The 24,737-nt window shown below is 45.8% G+C and overlaps 22 protein-coding genes across 22 annotated transcripts; 11 read left to right on the top strand and 11 right to left on the bottom strand.

Moving 5' to 3' along the window:
• Positions 1-63: 63 nt before the first annotated feature.
• OGAPHI_000430 (uncharacterized protein) lies at positions 64-696 on the top strand (the record flags this gene model as incomplete). Its single annotated transcript, XM_046205383.1, has 1 exon — positions 64-696. The coding sequence occupies one exon, from the start codon at positions 64-66 to the stop codon at positions 694-696; it is 633 nt and encodes a 210-aa protein (XP_046064901.1).
• A 54-nt stretch (positions 697-750) lies between these two features.
• OGAPHI_000429 (uncharacterized protein) lies at positions 751-1,227 on the top strand (the record flags this gene model as incomplete). Its single annotated transcript, XM_046205372.1, has 1 exon — positions 751-1,227. The coding sequence occupies one exon, from the start codon at positions 751-753 to the stop codon at positions 1,225-1,227; it is 477 nt and encodes a 158-aa protein (XP_046064900.1).
• Positions 1,228-1,402: 175 nt separating this feature from the next.
• OGAPHI_000428 (uncharacterized protein) lies at positions 1,403-1,838 on the bottom strand (the record flags this gene model as incomplete). The annotated part of the gene is made up of 2 exons (XM_046205361.1): positions 1,403-1,686; positions 1,769-1,838. The coding sequence occupies 2 exons, from the start codon at positions 1,836-1,838 to the stop codon at positions 1,403-1,405; spliced, it is 354 nt and encodes a 117-aa protein (XP_046064899.1).
• OGAPHI_000427 (uncharacterized protein) lies at positions 1,437-3,701 on the top strand (the record flags this gene model as incomplete). The annotated part of the gene is made up of 1 exon (XM_046205349.1): positions 1,437-3,701. The coding sequence occupies one exon, from the start codon at positions 1,437-1,439 to the stop codon at positions 3,699-3,701; it is 2,265 nt and encodes a 754-aa protein (XP_046064898.1).
• A 351-nt stretch (positions 3,702-4,052) lies between these two features.
• Positions 4,053-5,240, top strand: OGAPHI_000426 (uncharacterized protein; the record flags this gene model as incomplete). The annotated part of the gene is made up of 1 exon (XM_046205338.1): positions 4,053-5,240. One exon carries the CDS (start codon positions 4,053-4,055, stop codon positions 5,238-5,240), a length of 1,188 nt encoding a protein of 395 aa, XP_046064897.1.
• Positions 5,241-5,270: 30 nt separating this feature from the next.
• OGAPHI_000424 (uncharacterized protein) lies at positions 5,271-7,384 on the top strand (the record flags this gene model as incomplete). Its single annotated transcript, XM_046205316.1, has 2 exons — positions 5,271-6,060; positions 6,204-7,384. The coding sequence occupies 2 exons, from the start codon at positions 5,271-5,273 to the stop codon at positions 7,382-7,384; spliced, it is 1,971 nt and encodes a 656-aa protein (XP_046064895.1).
• OGAPHI_000425 (uncharacterized protein) lies at positions 7,072-7,317 on the bottom strand (the record flags this gene model as incomplete). Its single annotated transcript, XM_046205327.1, has 1 exon — positions 7,072-7,317. The coding sequence occupies one exon, from the start codon at positions 7,315-7,317 to the stop codon at positions 7,072-7,074; it is 246 nt and encodes an 81-aa protein (XP_046064896.1).
• Positions 7,385-7,446: 62 nt separating the features above from the next.
• Positions 7,447-9,663, bottom strand: OGAPHI_000423 (uncharacterized protein; the record flags this gene model as incomplete). The annotated part of the gene is made up of 1 exon (XM_046205305.1): positions 7,447-9,663. One exon carries the CDS (start codon positions 9,661-9,663, stop codon positions 7,447-7,449), a length of 2,217 nt encoding a protein of 738 aa, XP_046064894.1.
• A 424-nt stretch (positions 9,664-10,087) lies between these two features.
• On the bottom strand, positions 10,088-11,008 carry OGAPHI_000422 (uncharacterized protein; the record flags this gene model as incomplete). The annotated part of the gene is made up of 1 exon (XM_046205294.1): positions 10,088-11,008. One exon carries the CDS (start codon positions 11,006-11,008, stop codon positions 10,088-10,090), a length of 921 nt encoding a protein of 306 aa, XP_046064893.1.
• Positions 11,009-11,081: 73 nt separating this feature from the next.
• Positions 11,082-11,867, bottom strand: OGAPHI_000421 (uncharacterized protein; the record flags this gene model as incomplete). Its single annotated transcript, XM_046205283.1, has 1 exon — positions 11,082-11,867. One exon carries the CDS (start codon positions 11,865-11,867, stop codon positions 11,082-11,084), a length of 786 nt encoding a protein of 261 aa, XP_046064892.1.
• A 65-nt stretch (positions 11,868-11,932) lies between these two features.
• Positions 11,933-13,261, top strand: OGAPHI_000420 (uncharacterized protein; the record flags this gene model as incomplete). Its single annotated transcript, XM_046205272.1, has 1 exon — positions 11,933-13,261. The coding sequence occupies one exon, from the start codon at positions 11,933-11,935 to the stop codon at positions 13,259-13,261; it is 1,329 nt and encodes a 442-aa protein (XP_046064891.1).
• Positions 12,784-13,906, bottom strand: OGAPHI_000419 (uncharacterized protein; the record flags this gene model as incomplete). Its single annotated transcript, XM_046205261.1, has 3 exons — positions 12,784-13,126; positions 13,433-13,742; positions 13,885-13,906. 3 exons carry the CDS (start codon positions 13,904-13,906, stop codon positions 12,784-12,786), a joined length of 675 nt encoding a protein of 224 aa, XP_046064890.1.
• Positions 13,355-14,122, top strand: OGAPHI_000418 (uncharacterized protein; the record flags this gene model as incomplete). Its single annotated transcript, XM_046205250.1, has 1 exon — positions 13,355-14,122. The coding sequence occupies one exon, from the start codon at positions 13,355-13,357 to the stop codon at positions 14,120-14,122; it is 768 nt and encodes a 255-aa protein (XP_046064889.1).
• A 44-nt stretch (positions 14,123-14,166) lies between these two features.
• Positions 14,167-15,369, bottom strand: OGAPHI_000417 (uncharacterized protein; the record flags this gene model as incomplete). Its single annotated transcript, XM_046205238.1, has 1 exon — positions 14,167-15,369. One exon carries the CDS (start codon positions 15,367-15,369, stop codon positions 14,167-14,169), a length of 1,203 nt encoding a protein of 400 aa, XP_046064888.1.
• Positions 15,370-15,476: 107 nt separating this feature from the next.
• On the top strand, positions 15,477-16,406 carry OGAPHI_000416 (uncharacterized protein; the record flags this gene model as incomplete). The annotated part of the gene is made up of 1 exon (XM_046205227.1): positions 15,477-16,406. One exon carries the CDS (start codon positions 15,477-15,479, stop codon positions 16,404-16,406), a length of 930 nt encoding a protein of 309 aa, XP_046064887.1.
• On the bottom strand, positions 16,403-17,755 carry OGAPHI_000415 (uncharacterized protein; the record flags this gene model as incomplete). Its single annotated transcript, XM_046205216.1, has 1 exon — positions 16,403-17,755. The coding sequence occupies one exon, from the start codon at positions 17,753-17,755 to the stop codon at positions 16,403-16,405; it is 1,353 nt and encodes a 450-aa protein (XP_046064886.1).
• OGAPHI_000414 (uncharacterized protein) lies at positions 16,546-18,209 on the top strand (the record flags this gene model as incomplete). The annotated part of the gene is made up of 3 exons (XM_046205205.1): positions 16,546-16,582; positions 16,704-17,115; positions 17,741-18,209. 3 exons carry the CDS (start codon positions 16,546-16,548, stop codon positions 18,207-18,209), a joined length of 918 nt encoding a protein of 305 aa, XP_046064885.1.
• A 68-nt stretch (positions 18,210-18,277) lies between these two features.
• On the top strand, positions 18,278-19,702 carry OGAPHI_000413 (uncharacterized protein; the record flags this gene model as incomplete). Its single annotated transcript, XM_046205194.1, has 1 exon — positions 18,278-19,702. One exon carries the CDS (start codon positions 18,278-18,280, stop codon positions 19,700-19,702), a length of 1,425 nt encoding a protein of 474 aa, XP_046064884.1.
• OGAPHI_000412 (uncharacterized protein) lies at positions 18,596-19,719 on the bottom strand (the record flags this gene model as incomplete). The annotated part of the gene is made up of 3 exons (XM_046205183.1): positions 18,596-18,985; positions 19,067-19,190; positions 19,400-19,719. The coding sequence occupies 3 exons, from the start codon at positions 19,717-19,719 to the stop codon at positions 18,596-18,598; spliced, it is 834 nt and encodes a 277-aa protein (XP_046064883.1).
• A 36-nt stretch (positions 19,720-19,755) lies between these two features.
• Positions 19,756-21,843, bottom strand: OGAPHI_000411 (uncharacterized protein; the record flags this gene model as incomplete). The annotated part of the gene is made up of 1 exon (XM_046205172.1): positions 19,756-21,843. The coding sequence occupies one exon, from the start codon at positions 21,841-21,843 to the stop codon at positions 19,756-19,758; it is 2,088 nt and encodes a 695-aa protein (XP_046064882.1).
• Positions 21,844-22,192: 349 nt separating this feature from the next.
• On the top strand, positions 22,193-22,581 carry OGAPHI_000410 (uncharacterized protein; the record flags this gene model as incomplete). Its single annotated transcript, XM_046205161.1, has 2 exons — positions 22,193-22,308; positions 22,374-22,581. The coding sequence occupies 2 exons, from the start codon at positions 22,193-22,195 to the stop codon at positions 22,579-22,581; spliced, it is 324 nt and encodes a 107-aa protein (XP_046064881.1).
• OGAPHI_000409 (uncharacterized protein) lies at positions 22,211-24,448 on the bottom strand (the record flags this gene model as incomplete). The annotated part of the gene is made up of 1 exon (XM_046205150.1): positions 22,211-24,448. The coding sequence occupies one exon, from the start codon at positions 24,446-24,448 to the stop codon at positions 22,211-22,213; it is 2,238 nt and encodes a 745-aa protein (XP_046064880.1).
• Between the last annotated feature and the right edge of the window lie 289 nt (positions 24,449-24,737).

Raw genomic sequence — 24,737 nt, 5'->3', positions numbered from 1 at the left:
CTTTTCGTCCATAGTTGGTAATTGCCCGTGATTGAATTTTCCAACTAAACTCATTTTATCGTTATGGTTTCGTACGAAAGTTTGGTGCTAGTCGGTAGCTTGTTGATCATTACGTCCATTTCGTTTGCTTTAGGTGTCATTTTTGGCAACTGGCCATATGATTACTACACTATCTGGGACACTACTCAAGGCCAATTATATTTCGACGCCGCCTTGAATCATTACAAAACTTGGGGACAAGCTGCTCCAATCATCACCAACACTTTCCATGCAATTCTTGCTCTTGCATTTGTTGGAAGTTTCATCAAGGTGTTCAGACCTAACGAAGATGCCCAATACTTTGAATACGGTACGTTGGGTGCCTTGGTTCTAGCTGCTTGTATTTACATCAGCAATGTGAGAATCGGTATTGTCTCGGCAATTGTGGGCGAATGGGGTGATGTGGACCAGAACACCGGCCTGGGTGTCATTGCTGCTTCCGAAACCATGATTGTTGTTATCTTGCTTGGAATTGTTTTGCTCCAATGTGGTCTCTTCTATGCTTACTTTGAAGATTTGAAAGTGAAGCAGGAATTCTACTTGAAGGAACTGAAAGACAAGTACGAGGCCTCCGAACAGCCTTCAGCTCCGGCAGCTAAGGCCACCGGAGCACAGACTACCAAGACCAGGGCTAAGAAGGTGTCCAAGAAAGCCTGATCAAGGTGCAAGGATGGTTATATTTTTTAGATAGTCTTGTAATATCAGTTTACCATGTCTGACTCTAAATCGCGTCTATTATCGCAGATCCCACTCATAGCGATGCCTGGTTCGTACGAGAAACCACGGCCCGTGACCCTGCCTTACGATTTTGAGCAATTACCGTCGTCAGTGGACACTTTCAAGCAACAGGAGGTCGATAACTTAACTGCTCAGTTAAAGGAATTGAAGCACAAACAACAGGAAACAGCAGCCAGGCTAAATGCCAACTATGGACAACCGGCAATTGAACAGAAATCGCAGAGCTTTGCTTCCTGGGAGCGAGATATACGTAGAGTTGCACCGGGATATTTTGGGGCTGACGGTAAAATAGGCGTCATGACTCCCACCAAGCATCTGCGCGAGGAAGAGAAAAAACACATGGAGGTAGACGATCAGCAACAGCAAGACCCGGTACAGGAGCCGGCCAGCGTTCCGGAGGAACAGATACGAAGCGCAAGCCACGATCTGGCCAATCTACGCATTGAATGAAACCGCAAACGCCATGGCTCATTTCTTACTTACCCTGTATCGGTTGTGGTCCCAATCAGGTACCTCTTATCGCAGTCAGGTTACACCCTATATGAGACGAGGGCACGAGGCAGGTCGCTGGCGGCGGGTCGATCGACGCGAAAAAATTTGCCGGCCAAAAATGATATCATCTATCTCAATTAGCCACAAAACTAGTGTTCAAGATAACGATGTCGTTACAATTACTGTCATCCCAGGATGGATCCGTTTTATCCCTGGTTGAAAATTTGAAGGTTTCGATAGCAGCCTCGGTTTTCCAGCCCAAACTTGAGTTAGTGGCGGACAGTGAAGGCAAAAAAGAGTTGAGGCTCCAGGATACCAAATCCGGATTCGAGTTGATCGAACCAAACTCTATTGTGAAATACTTGGCTTCCTTGAAGACCAAAGACACAAAGGTGTTTGAGGACAATGAGTTGATCTCTCAAGATCAGACGATTCTTTTCCCTGCGCTCAAGGCTAATAAGTTGGACTCTGAGATTTTGTCCAAGATCGGATCCGTTACGTCTGCTGACTCGGAATCTGTGTCTCAGATTATCCTGTTTGCTTCGCTTTATCCAATTTTGAGCAAGCATTCCGACTCCAAGCTTTCTGGATGGTTCAAGCAATTTTCTGAAATCCCAGCAGTTGCCACGGGTATCTCCAATGCTTTGAAGATCACAAAGATCCAGCGTGTCCCAGAGAAGAACACCAACAAGGTGAAGGTGTTGGAGGGCCACTCTGTGAAGAAATCTGAGGGAAAGTTGAAGCCAAAACCTAATGAAAGAAACATTCTGATCACTTCCGCTTTACCATACGTTAATAACGTTCCTCATCTTGGAAATATTGTTGGCTCTGTTCTGTCTGCAGATCTTTACTCCAGATACTGCAAGCGTAGAAACTACAATGCATTATTTGTCTGTGGTACAGACGAATATGGTACTGCAACAGAGACCAAAGCTTTGGAAGACGGCGTCACTCCACAGGAATTGTGCGACAAGTACCATGCAATTCACTCGGATGTCTACAAGTGGTTCCAAATCGGCTTCGATCACTTTGGTAGAACGACAACACCAAAGCAGACAGAGATTGCACAAGATATCTTTTTGAAGTTGAACGCGAACGGCTACTTGGAAGAACAGGTTATGAAGCAATTGTTTTGCCCAGTCCACAAGGGATTCCTGGCTGATAGATACGTTGAAGGAGAATGTCCAAGATGCCATTACGAAGATGCCAGAGGAGACCAGTGTGACAAGTGCGGTAACCTGTTGGATCCATTTGAGTTGATCAATCCTCGGTGTAAATTGGACGGTCACACGCCTGAGCCAAGAGAATCTAACCAAATTTTCCTCTCCCTGGACAAGCTTGAGCCAGATTTGAGAAAATGGTTTGAAGAAGCTGCGGAAAAAGGAAAATGGTCCAAGAACTCCAAGACCATCACGAATTCCTGGTTGAAGGAGGGATTACAGCCTAGATGTATCACAAGAGACTTGGTCTGGGGTACTCCAGTGCCATTGGAGGGCTACGAGAAGAAAGTTTTGTACGTGTGGTTCGATGCTCCAATTGGTTACATTTCTATAACTGCGTGCTATACCGACGACTGGAAGGAATGGTGGAAGAACCCAGAACATGTTCAGCTTTACCAGTTCATGGGTAAGGACAATGTTCCTTTCCATTCTGTTGTTTTCCCATCTTCTGAGCTTGGAACCAAGGAGGACTGGACTTTACTGCACCACTTGAACACAACGGAGTATCTCCAATACGAGGGAGGGAAGTTCTCCAAGTCCAGAGGAATTGGTGTCTTTGGTAACAATGCCGAGGCAACTGGTGTGTCGCCTTCTGTCTGGAGATATTACTTGGCCTCTGTTAGACCAGAGAGTCAGGATTCCCAGTTCTCGTGGTACGAGTTTGTGACGAAAAACAACAGCGAGCTATTGGCCAACCTTGGTAACTTTGTTAACAGACTGGTCAAGTTTGTCATTGCCAAATACAACGGTGTGGTTCCAGAATTCAAGACTACCGACTGTGAAGTGTACCCAACTCTCAAGAAAGATCTTGATTCTTTGATCAAGACCTATGTTGATGATATGGAGGCTGTTCGTTTAAGAAAGGGACTGGAGACTGCCATGATGATTTCTGCTAGAGGAAATTTGTTCTTGCAGGAGAACAAGCTCGACAACTCTCTGTACAACGACTCTCCAGAGAAAAGTGATGCTGTTGTTGCTATTGGTCTGAATATTGTGTACTTGGTGTCTGCTGTGATTGCACCATACATGCCAGAGACAAGCAAGCAGATCGAGGAGATCCTGAGAGTTCCAGAGCTCAAGATCCCAGATGAGTTTGACTTGTGGGTGGAGCCAGGTCACTGTATTGGAAAGGCCCAGTACTTGTTCAAGAGAATTGACGAGAAAAAGATTGACGAGTGGAAAGCTCTTTACGGTGGCCAACAACAGAAATAAATTGATAGTCACGTGAATCGCCGGAAATAATTTCGTAAACGCTGAACATGTAGCTGGTTGATGGTGAGGCTCAGGGGCTGGGGGCAAACGAGATTTGCCACTTACTGTCCATGTGGTTTCCGTTTTCAGCAGTCCCGGGATGATGCGGGATCTGGGGACGGTGCCCTTTTCCCCATCCCATTACCAAATGCGGAAACAGACAACCGTTTCGACAATAGGACGATTTTGTTCGATGACAGCATCGGGAATTTGCCTCTGGTGGTCGGTTTGCCATCCATCTATCGATATAAGTATCAGGAGTTCCCCTTTTAATTGAGCCAGTTATCATTCCTTCTTTCGTTCAGATTTTCAATGGAGGAGCTGGTCAATATTGGTCAGCTAGACTACTTCCCTCAAGGGGATAACATCCATTTGCACGACCAGGCTTCGCATTTGAAAGGACTCGAGTTTTCCTCGGCCTTTCTTGGCGAAAGCGATGCCTCGCTTTCGTACCTGACTAGCGAGTCACATGACCAAAATAAGGATCAAGACATGTTTGATCTGATTGAGCAGTTCACCACGATCTCTGAAGATTCGTACCAGAAGGACGATCTGATGATGTCTCCGGACAACGAGGTGTTTGATTTCCCGATCATGGAACATTTTAACGATTCTGACATTTCGCTTAATATTAGCCCTACTTCTAGCATTTCTCACGACAACGACTACGTTTACACGACAGAATCTCCGAACGGAGAACAAACCCCGCTATTTGTGTCCATGGACATTGAAAACCCAGAAACAATCAAGGCCTGGGAATCGTCAACGCCGAAAACCCCTGTGCTGAGTTCGCCAGCCGTGACTATATCACAGGTAAGGCAGGATAATTTGAGTGGAGGTCACTACAAGGGCACCAAGAAGACGAAATATTCCGGGTTGCAAACGATCTTCAACGAAACCGACCCAGACAAGTTGAATCATTGGCTCGATTTGCACTTCAACCCTTACATCCAACCAAACGGAATCACTTTCAACTATTTCCGTAAAGTTTCAAACGAGGACGAGTACATTTACAAACGGAACCCAAAAGCTGAGTTTTTTCTTCCGCCCAGGTACTCGAGCTCGAATGCCAATTATTACGAGCCACTGGTGGTGAGATACAAGAAATCGCATCAAGAACGAGGACAAGGAGACGGAGAAGGACTGTGTCCTTACTGTAAGTCTGACGACATCAACGATCTCTTCTTTGAAAGAAAGGATTCCAACTATCTGCACCATGTGACGAAGCTACACGGGGTGTACTCTAATGGAATGGAGATGCCGTTTCCAAGCCTGATCGGAGAGGCTCTGGAGATCAAACGGCTCAAGACCAGAGGACGTACAGAACGAAAAGTGCATAGCGTCGAGTGCGAGAAATGCCACGAGACTATCAAAATCCAACAGCTGGACTGCGAAAAGGAAGGAAACAAGTTCTTGGCCTATTTCCGACATATGCTTGTCCACAACGAGAAAAAGAACGCTGGTAAACGCAACACCAAAATTAGTTTGTCTTCCTTTTAAATAATAGTGAAAAAAAAAAATACATCTCTGATGAGCTCCGAAATTGTAGCCAAGGCGCAGTCCTATCTTGAAGGAATCCCTTTGGATGTGGTTTCACAAGGTGCAGAGGCAGTTGTGTTTGTCACATCGAAACACCCGTACCTTCCCAATACCGTGGAGCCTGCCCAGATCCAGAACTCGCACAAATATGTCATAAAATACAGACCACCCAAGCCATATAGACACGACGTCTTGGACAAACAATTGACCAAAGCACGCACTACCGCAGAGGCAAGACTACTCAGCAAACTACACAGTTTAGATATCCCGGCACCCAAACTCGTTGCAACTGACGCACCGCACGGATTAATATGGATGGAGTATTTGGGCTACGAGCTGCCAAACGGACAAACCAGCTCTTTGAAGAACTGGCTCTGGTATCTTGAAAAAGAGGAAAAGAACTCAGAAACGATCAGTGCGTCCGACGAGACTGTGAAACAGGTTCTGGTCCTCGTTGGAGAAGCAATTGCAAAATTACACCTTCAAGATATTGTTCACGGCGATCTGACCAGCTCCAACATCTTACTGGTCGAGAAAGACCACCAAAATAAACCCACTTTAATTGACTTTGGACTGTCTTCGCACTCGTCTCTCGCGGAAGACAAGGCTGTCGACTTATACGTCCTGGAACGAGCACTATCTTCGACTCATCCAGTCTACTCTGCCACATACAATGACTGGCTGCTCCAGGGATACGAATCAACGTACACAAACAAACCAAACAACAAGCGCAAGTACAACGAGGTCAGTAAACGGCTGGAAGGGGTCAGGCTTCGAGGACGTAAGAGATCGATGCTCGGCTGATGGAAAGAAAGGTCGTGGGCCGAGCTCGAAAATTGTGGCAAGCCAAAAAGTCCAGTTTTCTATTTTATGTGTTGTAAGAATTAAAGGAGAGAGTTTGCGAGTAGGCATTGAGCGAAATAGTTGCCAGTAAAATGACTTTGGACCAGCCAATTGTCCTTGATCAAGGTACCGGATTTGTGAAAATTGGACGGGCCGGAAAAAACTTTCCCGACCACACGTTCCCATCGATCGTGGGAAGACCGATCCTGAGAGCAGAGGAGCGGACGGGAGACATTGAAATTAAGGATATCATGTGCGGAGACGAGGCCTCTGCCGTCAGATCATCGTTGCAAATATCATATCCGATGGAAAACGGAATTATCAGAAACTGGGAAGATATGGAACATCTATGGGATTACGCTTTTTACGAGAGAATGAAAATCGACACCACTGGACAAAAAGTGTTGCTAACAGAGCCACCAATGAACCCCTTGAAAAACAGAGAAACAATGTGCGATGTCATGTTCGAGAAATACAATTTTGGTGGAGTGTACGTTGCAATCCAAGCCGTCCTTGCTTTGTATGCCCAAGGTTTATCTTCCGGAGTGGTTGTGGACTCTGGAGACGGTGTGACCCATATTGTTCCAGTTTACGAGTCTGTGGTGCTGAACCACTTGACCAGAAGACTAGACGTTGCCGGAAGAGACGTTACTAGAAACCTGATCAACTTGCTCTTGAGAAGAGGATATGCATTCAACAGAACCGCAGATTTCGAGACAGTGAGACAGATCAAAGAGAAGCTTTGCTATGTTTCTTATGACCTCGATTTTGACACAAAATTGGCAAACGAGACTACCGTGTTGGTTGAAAATTACGAGTTGCCAGACGGAAGAGTGATCAAGATCGGCTCGGAGAGATTCGAGGCGCCAGAGTGTCTGTTCCAGCCTTCTCTGACAGACATCGAACAGCCAGGTGTGGGTGAGTCTCTATTCAACACCATCCAGTCGTGTCAGGTCGACATTAGATCCACATTGTACAAGTCGATCGTTCTCAGTGGTGGTTCGTCCATGTACCCAGGTCTTCCGTCCAGATTGGAAAAGGAACTCAAACAGCAATGGTTCACAAAGGTGTTGAAGGGAGATGCCTCGAGATTGGACAAGTTCAAGGTGAGAATCGAAGATCCACCAAGAAGAAAGCACATGGTCTTCATCGGAGGAGCAGTGCTTGCCAACATCATGGCAGACAAAGACCACATGTGGATCAGCAAACAGGAATGGCAAGAGCAAGGCCCAAGAATATTGGAGAAGCTCGGCCCAAGATAAACAGAAGGTGTAAAGTATTTTAAAGAAGCATATCAAACATGCTGTAATTATTATTGTACAACCTAACTATACTCGTTAACTTTTTTCCACACATCCTCAACAAGGATGTCAAGTTTGTGGTCAGACACCAACTGATGGGTGTTACCATACTTCACAGCGTTGCGAACCAAATCGTTGATGAATTTGTGCGTAACAACTTTGGGTCTCAAAAAGTCTGTATCTAGAAGCTGGTCTGCGTTCGCTCTTAATGAAGGGTTCCGTTTCAAGCATCGTTGAATGGTATCAATAACCAAACCGTTCACTCTAGTTCCGTCTGCTGTCACACGCGGATACTGGATTTCCACCTTCGGATTGGTGATGGCAAGAATTCGCTTGTTACCAGCATAGTTTGCATATGGTGGCTTACCGTAAACCATTTGGTAGATGATGCAGCCACAGGACCAAATGTCTGCGGGCTTACCAACTTTCCAGGTTCCATTCAAATTATCACCTTTCAATGTGTTGTTGACCTCAATCAAAGTCTCTGGCGCCATGTAGTTTGGAGTCCCGATCTGACATTCACGGTAGATATTCACAGTCTGATCAGATAATGAGTTGGATATTCCGAAATCGATCAACTTCAAAGTACCTTTCACAAACAAGAAATTTGCAGGCTTCAAATCAGAATGAACAATACCTGCATCGTGAACAGCCTTGACACATTTGACCATCTCAACGGCATGATACCGTGTGAAACTGGCGTCAAATGGCATGTGAGCTCGACTTGCCAAAACGTGAGCTAAATCTATGTCACCACATTCCATCACTAATAGTAATGAACCTTCCTTTAGACTGTGGTCAATAAGCTTAACTACCCGATCTTGGTTTCGAAGCTTTCTCAGAATTTCAATTTCTCCTTTGAAACTAACAATAGCACCTTCGTCGAATTGGTCGAATGTAACAACTTTTATCGCATAGTCTCTTTTTCCATTCACAGCTCGCGCCCTGTAAACTTTGGAAGAACCACCTTTTCCGATCTGTTCCAAACACTCAAAGTCTTGTTTGTTGATTGTCAGTATATTGCTTGGCTTTTCAACTTCGTAAACACGTTCTTGGTGAATGGACGATCTAGCTTCGCGTTCTTCCCACGCCTTTTTGGTGGTCACGGGAGCCTGGATATTCTCGACCGAGCGCCGAGGATTCTCGTCGATTTGACCAAGACGATCATGGCTATACGACTTCTTGGGTGTTAGCCGGTCCTTCATCTCATGGAAATCAAAGATATCACTCTTTTGCTGGTTCCAACGTGATTGTGAAAGGGGGGTCAATGCGCGTCTCGCTTGCTCAGGAGTGGCATAACGATCAAGAGCGGGTGTCTTGGTGGGAGTTTTCTGATTGATAGTTGAGTCTAGCTGCGAGGTTTTCTGAGCCTGATTCAGTTGTAGATCAGCACGGTAAGGTGTTTCGCTGAGATTGTTTCTTTTCACACGAGGCGAGCAGGACGAAATAGGTCTATTTCTTTCGTGCCTTGGTGTTTGGACATAAGCATGCTTATTTCCAATGCCTGGGTCGTCCTCTCTGTCGGGATCGTAATACGTTGGCGCGGTGGTCGTTTTGTCGGATTTCGTGAACATGTTGGTAGTAGCCGTGTGCTTACCCTCTTCATTACGATGTTCCAATGCTGGAGACTTGCCATAATTCTCGGGGGAGTTGGCCAGTTCGTTCAACTCACTTTCGGAAAGTCTCTTTGGTGCACCGAGCCCAAACTTTGAAAACGAGCGAGCAGATCTGAGAGACTGCCTGTATTTAGACGCGGTATTTTCCGACTGGTCTGTTTCTATGCCATATCGTTTCTCCAATCCTAGGTATGCTGGTTGACTTATATTTGAGTTGAAAGAACTGAATCGGCGACTGGAGGGGCGACTTGTATCTAATTGAGATAATTCACTCATAGACTCTTTTTGTTCCTGCGGTTCATCAAATATCGTTTTGTAATCTGACGAGTCCCTCTTATCAACATTATAGGTGTTCTTTGTCAACTGCTGCAGCAATGTTATTGCGTAGGAACTAAGCATTGGCGGACGTTCATTAAGATCGTCGTCTGAATCATCGTCATCCACCAGCGCATGGGACGACTGCAAAGTGATTTGGCTGTCAGCAGGGTACGATGTGAACTGACTCGCAGGTTGATTTCGTGACGTTGGAGGGAACGATGTGATATTAGAGGAGTTTGAAGAAGTCAATCTATTGATCGAGCTTGGTGATGAGAGGTTGCTTATTTTTCGATGCAACTCCGCCATTATTGTAGTAAGTTATAAGATCGCTTCAGTTCAGACAACATATATGCAAATGTGGTGCAAAAACCTGAATTCTGGACAAGACAGAGGTATTGATAAAAGATGATTCTTTTTGGCGTTGTGTTTTATATTCAGCGTGAATCAAAACGGTCGCCTTTAAGTAAATTATTCGTAAAGCTTGAATTCGGGAGCGTGCTATGGTCACTTTGAAAATCTTATCACAGTGTCCACTACGCTAATCCCGCCAAAAGTATAACTGACGTAAAGTCTTCAAACGAGTAACTCTTGGTCTTTGTTTTTATTTTATCTTTTTCTACAGGTTTATAAGATCCGACGCAGGTGCTACAACAATAAAAAAAAAACGCGGTCGATCGACTAAACATATTTGAAGAGTTAGCCATTAAACAACAATATAAATGGGACGGAACTATCCAATAACCTCCAAGTAGTTGCTTGGGCACATTCCGATCTCTCCCTTGGAGTTCTTTCCTTGCCACCAATTTCCGACGGTATCCTTGACGCGGAAAACGTCACCTTTTTTGAACGAAAGTTCATTGATATCATCAGGACTTGCCTCGTAATCAAACAGTCCTCTCACCGTAATCGGATAGTCTTCCTCATGTAGCGCAGAAGCTCTGTTCGAAGCGGATGCGTTCTCCAAACCGTTGAGCTGCGAGGAGTAGTTTTGATTGAACGGATTCTCATGGGCTGGAGTCGTGTCGTTCGATAACGAGTTTCTGTCGAGGTATCCAGTGTTTTCTTCTTTGTAGGTCTCATCGTAAACTGGTTGTGTTTGATTCATAGTGTTTCTGTTGGACTTTGACCGTCTAGTGGAAAGCATAACGTTACTGCCGTTTCCAAAGGAGTCGATGTAGGAAATGATTGGAGAGCTTGGTTCAGATCCAAAGTAGAGCATCCACAGAATGTTGATGATACATTGGATGATGAAACCGGCACTTGCCGCTCCTGGTGCCGAATCCGAATCATAAACCAGGTTGTTTGCCGCGTTCGAGTTATACACGAAAGCAACACCGATGGAACACGTCAGGAACAAACGGTGATATTGGAAAGTGTTTGTAATGTAAAACACCACAATCACTATGAGCAGTAATAGCTGATACACCACGGCCCACCACGCAAACTTGGGAAACAAACTATTTTGCGTGTTTGTAGCAATACATCCGGCAAAAGTGATGATCCATCCAATAGAAGCAATTCCAAAGGTACTGAGAGCAAATGGGTTAATTAGGGTGATTGGATTCGATCTACCCATGATTTTCAAATAACGAGCGTGTTTGTTTTTTTGATCTATATTTTTTTTGTGATCAAGGTCCCAAAGTTTTTCCATGCAAGGGTTTCTTTGTGGTTGCACGGTATTCCTATTGGCGGGACAAGGCGGGTTTCATGGCAGTGATTAGGAATTAAGATTGGATTTTACGACGTTTTACAGAAGGTTTTTCCTCAGAAGGGGCCAGAGCTATCGTTCTGCGGAGTTCATCTAGCAGTTTCTCAACCGACTTGCTTGGCTTGCCTATTTTTTCCGTTTTTCGCAGGCACCACAATGCCTCTTCTACGTTTTGCAGCTTTGCGGCGTCGAAAACGGCCATTTTTGATAAAACCAGATCGATGTACTCCTTGGCAGTGTACTTTATCTTACCGTAGCTGGGATTGAGTATCTCGAACACCTCATCAGAGAAAAATGGCACGTCGTGCGCTCCCAGGTCTGACATGCGCAGAGCAGGACCAGACAATGATAATATGAGCGTTGCGGTGGCTGGCCCGACACCTCTTAATTTACATGCATGATCCATAGCCTTGCGGACGACAATTGGAAACGGTTCAGACGCATCTGATCGGCTTTTAGTCCAATCAACTAAAACCTGGAAAGCTGCATCTGTAAACGATTTGACCGAGTCTGGATCGTTACTCTGGATCAATTTTTCTAGAGTTGCCCTAAACTTTCCTCGTGCAAGTTTCCATTCCATCAATTTGGCAAGTTCTGTCTTTTCCAGCCATAGTATACCGGTATCTTTGTATCTTTGATGCAGAGTCTTTGATAAGGTAGTTGTTCGCCATTCGTCTAATTCGGTAAACGACATTCCATCAGAATATTCGTTCTTGCGGCCATTCTTCTCAATGTCCTTCACGAACTTGCTGTAATGCTGATTTCTAAACTCGAGCAACGAATCCTGCAATCTGGCATTCATGGTCAAGTCGCGCCCGTACACCGATACACGAAAATAAATATTCACGCGTGTTGAAAAATTAAATCATGTCGGAGGTAATGTCATGGACTGAACAACCTTCAAGTCCAACTTCTGAGATAATCACTCAAGAATACAACCCTATAGATGAAAAAACACGCAATAACTACTTTATTTGGAAGAAAAACGGCCCTCTACTTTATGATTACATTCAAACCACCTCTATGCTCTGGCCAAGCTTGACTGCCCAATGGTTCCCAGACATCGAGAATCTGAACGACTCGGACTTTTTGCAACAGCGGATTCTTTTAGCGTCACATTCCAGTGGGATGAACAAGTGTGAGAGCCTGAAACTTTACGGACTCAAGACGCTCAAGCCCAAAGCCAGAAAGCTTGACGTTGCTTTGAATTATGATCCTTTGAAGAACGAGTTCATCGCTAAGCGAAATGACTGGGAGGCCAGTACCATGAGCTTGGTCCAGAAAATACCACATAGATCGGATATCAACAGGGCCAGATACATGCCCCAAAACCCGGATCTCATAGCCACCATCACGAATCAGGGCCATATCTCGATATTTGACAGAACCAAGAAGCCCAATAGCTACGTGGAAGAGGAGTTTAACGACGACGACGATTTCTCAGACATCAAGCTGGAGTTCCATCAGAGCGAAGGATGGGGGCTAGATTGGAATAGGTTCAAAGAAGGAGAGCTCGCGTCGGGTGCTTCTGATGGAACCATTGCTGTTTGGGACATCAAGAAATTCCAAAAGGCAGCAGCTGATAAGAAACCAACTACCAGCAACGTGATTGGACTCGAATTCCAGAAACGGAAGTACAAAACCTCAGTGCTGAGTCCGGTAGCAACCGCAGCAGCGCACGATTACGGAGTCAACAGTCTGGAGTATCTCTACTTCCATCAAAGTTTGATTGGGTCTGTTGGAGATGACAGAAAAGTCAAGATTTTCGATACGCGAGCCAAGTTGAGCTGCGTGAAGGAAGCTGAGGTTTCAGACTCGCCCGTTAATGTGATATCTTTCAGCCACACGCACGAGTTTGGGTTTGTCACCGGAAACGAATCCGGAGTGCTTTCGTTGCACGATATTAGGAACATGGAGCAGCCGGTGCGAACCATCTCCAACGCACATGACGGGTCTCTGACGTGTGCCGCATGGAACCCTGAACACGGCTCCGTGCTTGCGTCCGGATCTACAGATGGCAGAGTCAAGCTCTGGGATTGGTCACGAGACCAGGGCAAGGAGCTACTGTTTGTGCACGGAGGTCACATGTTGGGCGTGAACGACTTGGACTGGAACCCGCACGATTCTAGAATGGTTCTTAGCTGCTCTGACGATAATTCTGTCCAGGTTTGGAAACCATCAACGGCAATCTTTTAGAAGATGGGGGCTGCACCAGAGAAATTAAGTGGAACACGATTTTTGCCCGATTAGATAAAAAAAATCCAGGTGGACTTAAAATTGCTTCAGATCATGAAATCGCTGTTTCACTCCAAGAACAGATCCACCATTCTGTGGCTGGCGATTTTGCTCGTTATTGGTGTTTTCTACCTTATCCCGCGCTCCTCTGAGGTTGAGGTAGAAGACGAACTCAACAGCCTGGCTAAGCCCAGTGTTGGAAGCTCTCCGAGAAATACGTTGGAAGAAGATTTTGTGCTGGAGAGCAAGCTAACTACGCCAGAGGTGGTGAACAACAAACAAAGCTCTAAAAAGGAAGAGCAGGAACTAGGAGACCGCGCAGAGATCCAGGCCATCAACAAGGAGGTTTCCAAGTTAACGGCTGGATCTGAAAACTCCTTCGAATTAGACGAAAAAGTCGCTTCTAAAGATTCCGTGAAGGAAAAACCCCGCCCTCCAAAGTCTAACAAGAAGCCGGCTTCTCAAGACTCGGAATATTTTGACGCAGACGAACAGCACGCCGAAGTGTTTGATGAACCCTCGGTGGTGAATAAAAACTTGGAAGAGGCTACATCATCATCTACTCAACCCGCATCAAAGGCTACCAAAAATTTTGCCGCAAAGCATAAGGGCACAAATCAGAGCTCCAGATCGAAACCAAAGGCAGACGTCAAGCCAGAGAACGAGAAATCCGATAGCTCCAAGAGACCAGCAAGTCTCAAAAAGGTGAGTGATAATAGAATTTTGGGTAACGAAGAGGCGTTGGCAGAGCCTAAGAAAGCTCCCGCTGCAGCCTCAAGCGGACAATCTGAACAATCTGAACAATCTGAACAATATTTTTAGCAAGCTATATCAGCTTCAAATATATTATCTCAATTCTATCACTACTAAACTCTCTCAGCACCACTTAAACGCACTGCTGCACCGTATTTTTGCAGCTTGGTCAACAATGCATCTCCGTTCTTGATCAGCAAGTGATACTGGTTGTTCTTGTTGTCTGGTCTGTTGGTCTCCACAATGCCGTTCACCTTATCGATAGTGCAGTTCAGCTTCTTGTTTGGAATGAACTTGCACAAATCGTTGTCCAGAAAATCAACAGAAACACCAAAAGTGTCAGCCATGGACTTCAGCGAAAGCGACTTGTAACTTTCCAAAAGTTGAGAGTATGCCTTGCATCTTAGCTCTCTGAGGTAGTAGTTTGTGTGTGGCTTTAAGTATTTGTTCTTGACCAAGATTTCGTCGTGGGTCTTGACCAAACATGGGAGGAAGTCCTTGTATTCGCAGAAATACAAGGACTTGATCAGGCCATAGATCGGAGCTAATTCCGGAGAGCTGGTGCCAATGGTGAGAATCTCTGGCGACTCAATCAGTTTCTTGCGCAAATCTGGTCTGTCGAGCGCAATCGCACCAGAAATCAGAGAGTACTGGGCAACTTGTTCGTAAGTGGAAATTTCTGTGGATGTGAAGGTTGCCAACGAATCAATCAATAATTTAGAGGCCTCTTCAAACTTTCTCGTGGACATTAAGTAAATTCCGGAATATGTCTTGTATCGATTTCGTCTCTCCCAGTCTCCACCTTTCTCGATCAATGCATTTGCTTCGTCCAAATATTTCTTGGTGAACACCTTATCGTCGTAAAAGAAACCAATACGTGCAATCGTTAAAACCAAGTCAATCTTGGATCCCGTGGATGGTGCCAGTTCGTATGTTTTCTTGAAAGTGGTCAATGCGTTAGCCTTGTCTCCAATGGCGGCATAGTAGTCTCCAATCTGAGTCCAAACTTTGAGTATCTCCAACTCGCCCTCGTCGTCCTCCGACAGTTTCTCGAGCTCCTTCTTAAGCTCAGAAACCTTATCGGCATTCTGCTTGCTCAATTTGTCGTACAAAGCCTTGTCGAACTTGAAACCAGGAAGCTTTAGCTCGTGGGTCAAGTAGTAGTAGTAAGGAGCCATTTCTTGTTTCTCGATTTGTTCGAGCACTTTGTCGGAGATCTCCTTGGTTCCATATCCCTGTTGAATGAGAAAGACATTCTGGGAAACTTCAAAGTCAGGGATTTTCCCGACTCCTGAGGATAAGGTGTCTATAATCATTGATTAGTGTTTTTCGTTCGCCACCGATTTCTCTTTTGACAATAAAAATCTACATCCTTGCATTTGTTCAAATCACGATCAAAAAAATCAGAGTGTTTCTTTGTGTAATGGAGCAGGAGGTACAACGTGGTTTGCAGGATCTGAAGCATTGGCTCAAGCAGCTGCAGATTGAGCTTTACGAATTTAGAGAATCAAACGGATCCAAAGACCTGGATTTGGATTTGGTTCGCACTGAAGCTCAGACCAAGGCAATGGAAATGTACGAGAAATTAGACGAGCTCAGCACAGTCATTGAAGTGAAACTTGAGTGTGTCTCGAGCGATTCTTACCATAACTTGAAATACGATTATGAATTCTTAAAAGAGAGATACCAGGACGTCAAGGTGGACCTGAGGGAGACATTGCTCTCTTCCAAATCTTGGACACCACAACAAGAGGAGATCGAAAAGGAGGAAGGTTCTGTTGTTGAACCTGTTTTAGACGACCACACGTTGAAGAAACTATCTCATCAGGAGAAGCTGCTTGACAAAAACAGTGTTGTCACGCACAAATTACAGAGTATCAACCAATTGCTTCAATCTTCCCTATTAGCCAGTGAGATGAACATTTCTGATCTGGCCCAATCGTCGGCCTCCTTGACAGCTCTTTCCAACAAATACACATACTTCACAGACATCCTTGTGCGATCAAACAAGCTCGTGAGAACAATCAACGAATCAAGCACCAAGGAGAGAAGACAAATCTATACATCGCTTTACTTTTTCATTTCCGTATGCGCATGGATACTATACAAAAGAATATTGAGGAAGCCAATTCGACTGTTTTTCTGGTTGCTGTACAAAACTGTGGCCGTGACATTATGGGGAGCAACTTCAATCAGAGGCAAAAGCCCAACGCCGACAGATCTCACTATAGCCGCAACCACAACAATTTTAAGTGCTACGGGAACGCTGTTTGAAGATCCAACGTCTACAGTCGAAGAAATTACCGTATCAACAGTATCATCCATTCTGTCAGCTATCAAAGATGAGCTTTAATAATCCTCTCCTCTGGAAACCACCTCTTTTCTGGTTGGATGCAACAGGATTGTGTGTTCGTACTGAGCAGTGTAACATCCCTTCACGTCGACAAGTGGAGGATGTTCGGTGATTAAGCCTCCCTTACACAGCTGGTTCAATGCAAGCAGATACTTCTCCTCACCGATTCTGTCGAGGTATCTACGACAGAATGGCAACGAGCCGAAGTTCTTCTCGATTGTTTGCATCAACCGCTTAGATCTTTCCAATCTGATAGGAGCGTTAGCTGGAGCGTCCAGGTTTTTCATGTAATGCGAGCACTCGCCGCCATGAACAACGTATCCCTTACCGGTGGACCCGAAAGTCTCAATGGCAAAAGTCTCGCCTTCCTCCATCTTGGTGGTGTCACCGTTCTTCACAATTGGCACGGATTTTCCACCGTGGATCTGGAACGGCTTGATGTTGTGGCCCTGCAGATTCCGTATACACTTGACTGGGTACACCTTGCCGTCGAGCTCGACCTCATAACTCTCCATCACTTCCTCCACAGCCTCACCGACGTCTGTCATTCTGACATCGATACCAGCAGTCTTGACACCGGTGTTTGTGGCCTCTTTCACTGCCTTCAGCAAAGGATCGTATCTTTCGTTGAAGGTGTGGGTCCAAGCACAGTCTATAATGTGTCCGTTAACATGGACACCAAAATCGACCTTCATAACGTCATCGTATTGTAGAACAGTTTTGTCTCCGGCATTTGGAGTATAATGGGCAGCACAATGGTTCAAAGACACTCCGCAAGGGAATCCCATTCCGCCCTTCAAGCTGTCGTCCGTACCACTGTAAGCTCTGACACTATTTTCAATGGACTCGGCAACCTCGGTCATGGTCATTCCTGGCTTGATGGTCTTTTGCGCGGTCTGTCTGACTCTTCTGTGAATTTCGGCTCCCTTTCTGAACTCGTTCCAAGTGTTGTTATTTTGGCGGTCGAGATATCTTTTTTCCTCGTCAGTGACTCTCTTCAAGTTCTCCTCGCTCCCAGTGTACTCTTGCCATTCTCCTTCAGGGAAAACACCGTCGGGGTAGAACTGGTTGATTCCACCCTTCTTCTTTTTCTTATTGTTCTTCTTCTTCTTTTTCTTCTTTTCGCCGTCTCCATTCTCGGCAGTCTCATCGGCAGCAACGTCGTCTTCCACAGGCTCGTCGATGACAACCTTCTCGACTTTCTCGGCCAACTGGCTTGGGTCTGTGCTCATTATCACTGAAATATTTCTACTAGCTAAAAAAAATCCACAGCTTTGCTTTCTCGCACTACCTTTACGTTCTAAAAATTTGATTAATTTTGTAACTTCGGCCAGGATGCTAGGAATCATAAGACCACGACTCGTGACAGGAAGCCTGCGCGCAGTCAGATACAACTCGACAGGATCGAAGCCTGATCCGATCAGTATTTTGAGCGGTATCCACAAGGCTCAAAGAACCGGACAACAAGGTTCGTCGTCGTTCCTTGGCGAGAGCTCGCTCTCCATGAGCGGGTCGTTCAAGGAACCAGACGCATTGGAATTTGCCACCAAGCTGCCCATGGAAAGCATGATTGCCGGAAGATCTGTTGTGGTCAAGGCCGGAGACCTGAGCAGAAGCTTCAAAAAGTTCAACGGTATGGTTCAAAACAACAAGATCAAGAGAATGTTTCTTGATCAAAGATTCTACCTTAAGCCGAGCAAGCGGAAATTGCACCAAAAGATCAAAACCAAGAAGATTCGCTTTGATACAGGTGTCAGAAAACTACTCGGTGTGGTGCGTAACGCAGTGAGAAAGGGATACTAGGGCATTGTATATAGTTAAAACTAACCTGGAAAAAAAAGCTAGCTTTGTATCAATTTTTTCTATTTACCATGGTGCAGACAAATGGCGTTCCTGGAATCGCCACCAAGCGATCGGGCGTTATCAACCTGATGAACACAATCTTGGGAGCAGGTCTTCTGAGTGTCCCGTACGCCATCAAATGTAACGGTCTGTTTTTGGGCGTGGTGTTTGTCTTGTTTTCGGCCCTCACTTCAGGCCTGGGTCTTTATTTATTGGCTGTTGCCTCCACCTACTCGATTCCTGGCCATGCTTCGTTCTTCTCACTGTCCAAGTTGACCGTCCCCCAGCTCGGGATCGTGTTTGATCTCGCCATTGCCGTCAAATGTTTCGGGGTTGGCTGTTCCTATTTAATTGTCATTGGAGACCTCATGCCCCAAATTATGAGCTCCATCGTTTCCAACGAAAACCTGGAACATTACCCGCTTCTGTCCAGCAGAACGATGTGGATCACCCTGTTTGTGGTTGCCATCCTGCCGCTCGTGTACAAGCGCAAGCTTGACTCGCTGAAAACCGCGTCTTTGGTTGCTCTCTCCTCGGTGGGGTACCTGGTGATCTTGGTTGTGGTACATTTCGCTCACATCTGGACCGGCGGCAAGGAAGACATCGTGAGAGGACCGATCCACTACTTCCAACCAGATTCGATCATCTCGCTGCTGTCGTCGTTCCCCATTCTGGTGTTTGGTTTCACCTGCCACCAAAACCAGCTGGGAATCATCAACGAGCTCAAGGATCGGTCTCTGGCAAATATCGGAGAAATGAACTTCATATCAATCGGGTCCGCGTGCATTCTCTATCTTGTGGTTGGGTTATCGGGCTACCTCACTTTTGGAGACAACGTTGTCGGCAACATTATCACCATGTATCCAAACTCTGTCTCTTCCACCATTGGCAGAATCGCAATCGTCATCTTGGTCGCATTGAGCTACCCATTGCAGTCTAATCCTGCAAGAGCCTCGATCAACCATGTGGCCTACTACATCAACGACTCTGATCTCGCCAAATCCATCAGATCGTACTCAAGATCGTCCACCACGTCTTCCGCAATCACGACCGAAGAGCGCCGCAACTTGGTTGCCCAGTCACCTACCCCAAACGGCAGTGTCCTGATTGACGACTCAATCGTGATGGAAGAAGAGGAAAATGAGCATTACGTCGAGCTCACCAACAAAAAACTCCTGATCATCACCACAATCATTGTGATTCTATCGTATTTGGTGGCTATCACGGTCAAGTCGCTTGCCCATGTGTTGGCTATAGTTGGTTCCACAGGTTCCACATCGATCTCGTTCATATTGCCGGGATTTTTCGCATACAAGCTGATTGGCAGCGGCAACGTTTCACTCTCCACCAAAGACCTTGTGCTAAAATACTCCGGGCTGGCTCTCGCAATATGGGGCTTTGTTGTGATGATTATCTGTTTGTCAGCTACATTATTCTTGGGAGCCACCCATTGATGCCTCTGTACAAACATTAAGTAATTCGTGTTAAATTATACAGACTTTCAAGTTTAAGAGTCTTGTGGCTCTGTGTCCACGTCCTCTTCGTCTTCCAGACTTTCGAGTGCTTCTTTGATCAAGTGAGAACCTTTTGGATCAAGGTTCAGTGCAATGGTGAACTGCTTGATGGCATCGTTTTTGCGGCCGTAAATTCTGTACAGTTTTCCCAATAGGAAGTGAACAGACGCCTCGTCAGGAGCCAGGTTCTCCAGCTTTTCAAAATCTTTCAAAGCCAAATCATACCGCTTCAACGATATTAACGACTGTGCCTTCTTGAACAATGCCAGCATTGACAGAGGCTGTAATCTCGAAGCAAATATGTATTGGCGCAGCGCCTGCTCTCTCTTGCCCAACTTCTCAAGCACCATTCCCACACAGCAGATCAAAATAACGTTCACAGGATTGATTTCCACAGCTTTGCGGAAATGGAACTCTGCTTTGCGGAAATCCCCCAGCTTCAAATACACCATTCCTATTCCATAAAATGCATTGTAATGTCTCTTGTCCAGAAGAATTGCATGCCTGAAACATTCTAGAGCGTTCTCAAAAGCGTCGTTGGATAAATACTCGTGTCCTTGCAAAGTGTAAGAGTAGGCGAAATTCTTGTCCACCTGGTTAGCCTTCTGGAAACATTTGATTGCTTCATCTGGCTCCCGCTTCAACGAAAACAGGTTTCCAACTGCGATCCATGCTTCAGACGAGTCCTTAGAAATTCCATGTAGTTCGTGCGACAAGAAACTCAATTCCAGTTCTTTGTGAAGATGCCATAGTAACGTTGAGTAGTACTCCATTTCTTTCAATCTTGTTCTATCCAGCTGCCGAAGCCTAATAAAGTAATTCTCGGCTTCTTCATAGTTGACAATCTCAAAGTGTAGCCTTCCAAGCTTTCCCAGCACCCATGGAGTGTTCAATTCGTTTTCTGGAAGAGAGTCAAAGATTCTGATGGCTTTGAAACAATCGTAAAAACACATGGCTTTATACCCTTTAGCCAGCTTCGAATAGACAGATACGAGCTGGCTGTCCTGATTCTTCTGCGACACATCAAGCCGTGTGTCGTTCTTAGGTGCTCCAGATGTTGCAAACGTAGACCCTATCACCCGTTTGATGCCTGTTCCATCGCGTTTAGAGCCATGGTTATATGAGGCCGATGCAGATGCACTCGTGTTGCCGGATGTGTAGTTGGTGTCAGTTAATGTGTTTAGAGGATGTCCAAGGAGTCTAGATGTGATCGAACTGGAGTTTCTGGCGGATTTTCGGCGAATCGAATCTGGTGGCACGCTGGGGTGTTTGAAACCTTCAAAGTTTGAGCTCTTTGCAGACTTTCTGATCGGTGCCTCTGGCATCTGAAGTTGCTTAACCCGTGGAGTTGCCAGTGAGTTATTAACTTGCTGAGGTTCTGGGGTCTGCGCGACAAAGTCGCTGTTGCTTGAATTAGGTCCCGAATGTCCTGGCGTTTTGAAAAATGGCTTTGTGTCGTTTCTTGGATTGGAGAATCCAAATCCCGACTTCTTTTCGTCAAAAGAAGAGTCACGCGCGTTAAAAAGAGAGCCTGAAATCTCGGCTATCGGGTTGGTTTTGTAAATGGAGTTCACCTTCACCTTCACTCCCATTTTGCACAGTTCTTCAAACGCTTCGAAAATAAATGGATCAAAGTTCAAGACCTGCGAATAGTTCAGCGCACTTCGACGAACATCACCCACAGACTCGTATAACTTCGCTAGTAAAATGTAGCAAGCGACACTGTCGGGCACGTATCTGGAATCCTGGTCCTCAGATCGAGCTAGTTGAGACCACATCGGCAAGGTTCTGGTCAGAGCGGAGATTCCATCCGGCTCACACTTGAGTTCCAAGCATGCTTTGGCGAAAATGTACGAACAGCCAACATGTTGTGCGCTGTGGGGAGAAGTCAAGTTGTAAGCTGTTTTGTAGCGTCTGAGTTTGTACATCACCAGCGCATATAGGTGTATACTATCAAGATCTGTTGGATCCTGGGCTATTAATCGTTCTGAAGTAAACTCCGCTGTTGAAAGCAAATCATAATCCAGCGAATACCTTATGGTAGCTCGTAGTTGTCGAAGTGTTTGATCTGAGACGTTCATGATCCCCCCAGACTTGTACAATTTAGGTGAGTAATGAAGTGTGATAGCAAATGTTTAAGGGACTCTGTAAAATGTGATTGGTCAATGTTAAATATGTACGTTCAAGTTTCGCTATTGCTCAGAACATGAACTCGTTGTCAAGCGTTGCGTGTGTAAACAAAGCGTTCTACAAAAATATAAATTGAATCAAAATATCAAATCTCGAAAAGGTGGCGTCGGCGACGCGTCGAAAGGAAAAAAGTTCATAGTGACTGTCTCAGACTTGGTTGCAGCTACTAAAGCCCGTGTAGATTATCAAGTGCCAAATCGATTGTAACGCTACAGTGTAGAATATACTAATTAGAGAGTTATGCAGCATGTCAAGGCGTCACATATTATTCTTAAGTCTGGCCAGGGTTTCAAACAAGTCGTTGGTTTGGTCTTGATTATTGGAGTTGGAGCTGCCGGCGCTGTTGGAATTACTAGGTTGGGAAAATTGATTACTCGCGCCGGAATAAGATGGTGCAGGTGGAGAGTTTCCTGGAGCGGAGTTCTGCAACTGGCCAAGAAGACCAGACAGAGCGTTTCCTTGTTGCATTGGAGGTTGCTGTGGAGCAGACCCAGTTGGTTGTTGCATCTGCTGCATCAAAGACAAGACGTTCTGAAGGGTTGAAGGGTCCATCGATTGCATCGTCTGCAACAACTGGTTTTGGTTCGGAGGCACCTGGGGTAGCGAGGCTTGAGGTACACTCACGTTAGGATACATTTGCTGCTGAAATCCAGGGTACGATGGAGCAAATCCCACATTTGGAGGCATTCCGTACTGCACAGGCGGAGGAGGAGTGACAGACGGATACCCTGGGCGTGGGATGAATGGTTGTGCATTGCTTCCTGTTGCATATGCAGTGGGGTAAGGGCTTGGAGAATTGTTGTATCTGGAGTTGTTGTGCTTTCCACTTCCAGATCCCTGTTGGTGCTGTTGTCGACCACCTCTGGAACCATATAATGCTTGGTTGCCGTTCTTGGTCTGTCTATTTTGATTATTGTTCTGTCTTGAGCGGCCTCTTGACTGGACCTCACGGGAGCCAGAGGCGAAACGCTTGCCTTTGGCAGCAAGTATTAACTCAACCGCCTCGCCAATGGAGATTTCAGTGTACTCGTCGAATCTGATGCCACCATCTGATGTTTTCTCATAGATCATGACATCGAGCTTGTCACGACGAGTAATGACCACCGCAAGGATTCCATTGTAGGCTGCAGACGTTATAGCTTCTTGTGGAACGTCGGATCCAGGAAGATCAAAGTGCTCGGTCTCCAGACTCAGTCCATCCTGTTTGAGTCTCTTCAGGAGCTTGTTATTAAATTCAGGCGTAGAATCAAGCGAGGTGATGACTTTGACTTCTGTTTCGTTGATAGGAGACCGCGATCTCGTAGGCTTATTACGTCCTTCAGGAGATCTGGATCTTCCACGGGAGTTCTTCGAGGGTAAGGAGTTCTTGCCCTGTTGTTCCATGGCTCTCTGGATCTGATGCTTTGAGACTTGCAAGTGCATAAAACGGTTGTGCAAGGGCACATTCTTTTCGCCTTCAATTGCCTTTGAACACTCTTCAGCTTTGGAGTACTGCACAAATCCGTATCCCTGTTTAATGTTCACCTGCTTTATTTCACCGTAAGGATGGAAGATTCGGTAAACGTCCTCTTTGGTCAGAGTGTTCACGGCCAAGTTTCCTATGAACAGTCGCGAACCGATCGGGAAGTTGTCCCACTTGCCACTACTCAGTGCGGAGTCTTCGTCTCGGAGATACTGTTCGTAGGCATTTCTCTCTTTAAAAGACATAGGCTGGCTGATGTCTGGTCTCAAACAGAACGGATTAATAGGAACAAGCACCTGGAAAGTTTCTCCCGGACGTAGCTGCGGCTTGTTGTATGACGTTGTAGCTGCGAAATTCAATCTGACCTGGACGTTTGTGCCGTTGGCTTGGTTGTAACCGGATATCACCATCTGTTCCTTCTCGCGAGGAGGTAGGTTTTGAAAGTTCGGATCGCTGAACAAAGGGCTCTGCAAGAAGTACTTAATCACATCGTTGAAAAGTGGAACGTCAACATCGATGCCATCGGCGGAGGTTGGTAAAGACGAAGTCTCTGGTTGGGGATCGAGATCTGCTGACTTTTCAGGCTCATCAGACTCTTGAGACTCGTGTTGCTCTTCAGAATCTCCAGCAATTTCGCGTTCCTCAGACTTAGCTTCAGGCGAGCCCTCTGCGTCTGTGTTAGTAACATTTGCCTCCTCCTTGGCCTCCTTTTCCTCCGTCTCCGACTGTTTTGGCTCTTCGGCAGCTTGGTCGGCAAATGTCTTTAAAAACTCCTCTTCGCCATCATAAACGGCTTCCGGGTCATATTCGTCATCGTCCGAGTTGGAAGGTTTCTCGGGCTTGGCAGTCTCGTCTTCGCTTGCCTTGGGCTCAGCATCAGTAGAAGCCGTGGGCTCAGAGACATCTACTTGGGCGGAAACAGAGTTCTCAGAAGCTTCCGATTCTCCACCACTAACATCTGGTCCCGGAGAAGCCCTCGTAACAGGCGGTGGACTCTCAGGAGAGTATTCCGGATGGCCCTCTTCCTCACTCATGGTTTAAAATTCAGATTAATTCTGCGTGCACAAGAAAAAAACTTTACACCTACAACGTGTGGCCAAACACCGAGAAAGATACAACCAATCAGATGTCCATGAATGTTTATCATCGGTTCGTATTATACAATCCTTATTTATGGGATGCTCCAGCGCACAACTGCGCGATCGTAGGACCGAAGTTATGTACTAATGCTCCGAACGGTAGACCCTCATCTACCATTTTGTCAGAAGTTCCGACATTGGTTGCAACCATGTAACTATGAACAGGTTCAAGCGGTGGCAAGTA

Source organism: Ogataea philodendri, assembly GCF_020536065.1.
Source record: "Ogataea philodendri strain CBS6075 chromosome Unknown scaffold9, whole genome shotgun sequence".
Classification (NCBI taxonomy): Eukaryota; Fungi; Ascomycota; class Pichiomycetes; order Pichiales; family Pichiaceae; genus Ogataea; species Ogataea philodendri.
Note: the sequence above shows the minus strand (reverse complement) of the source record. Positions and strands in the feature narration are given on the sequence as shown.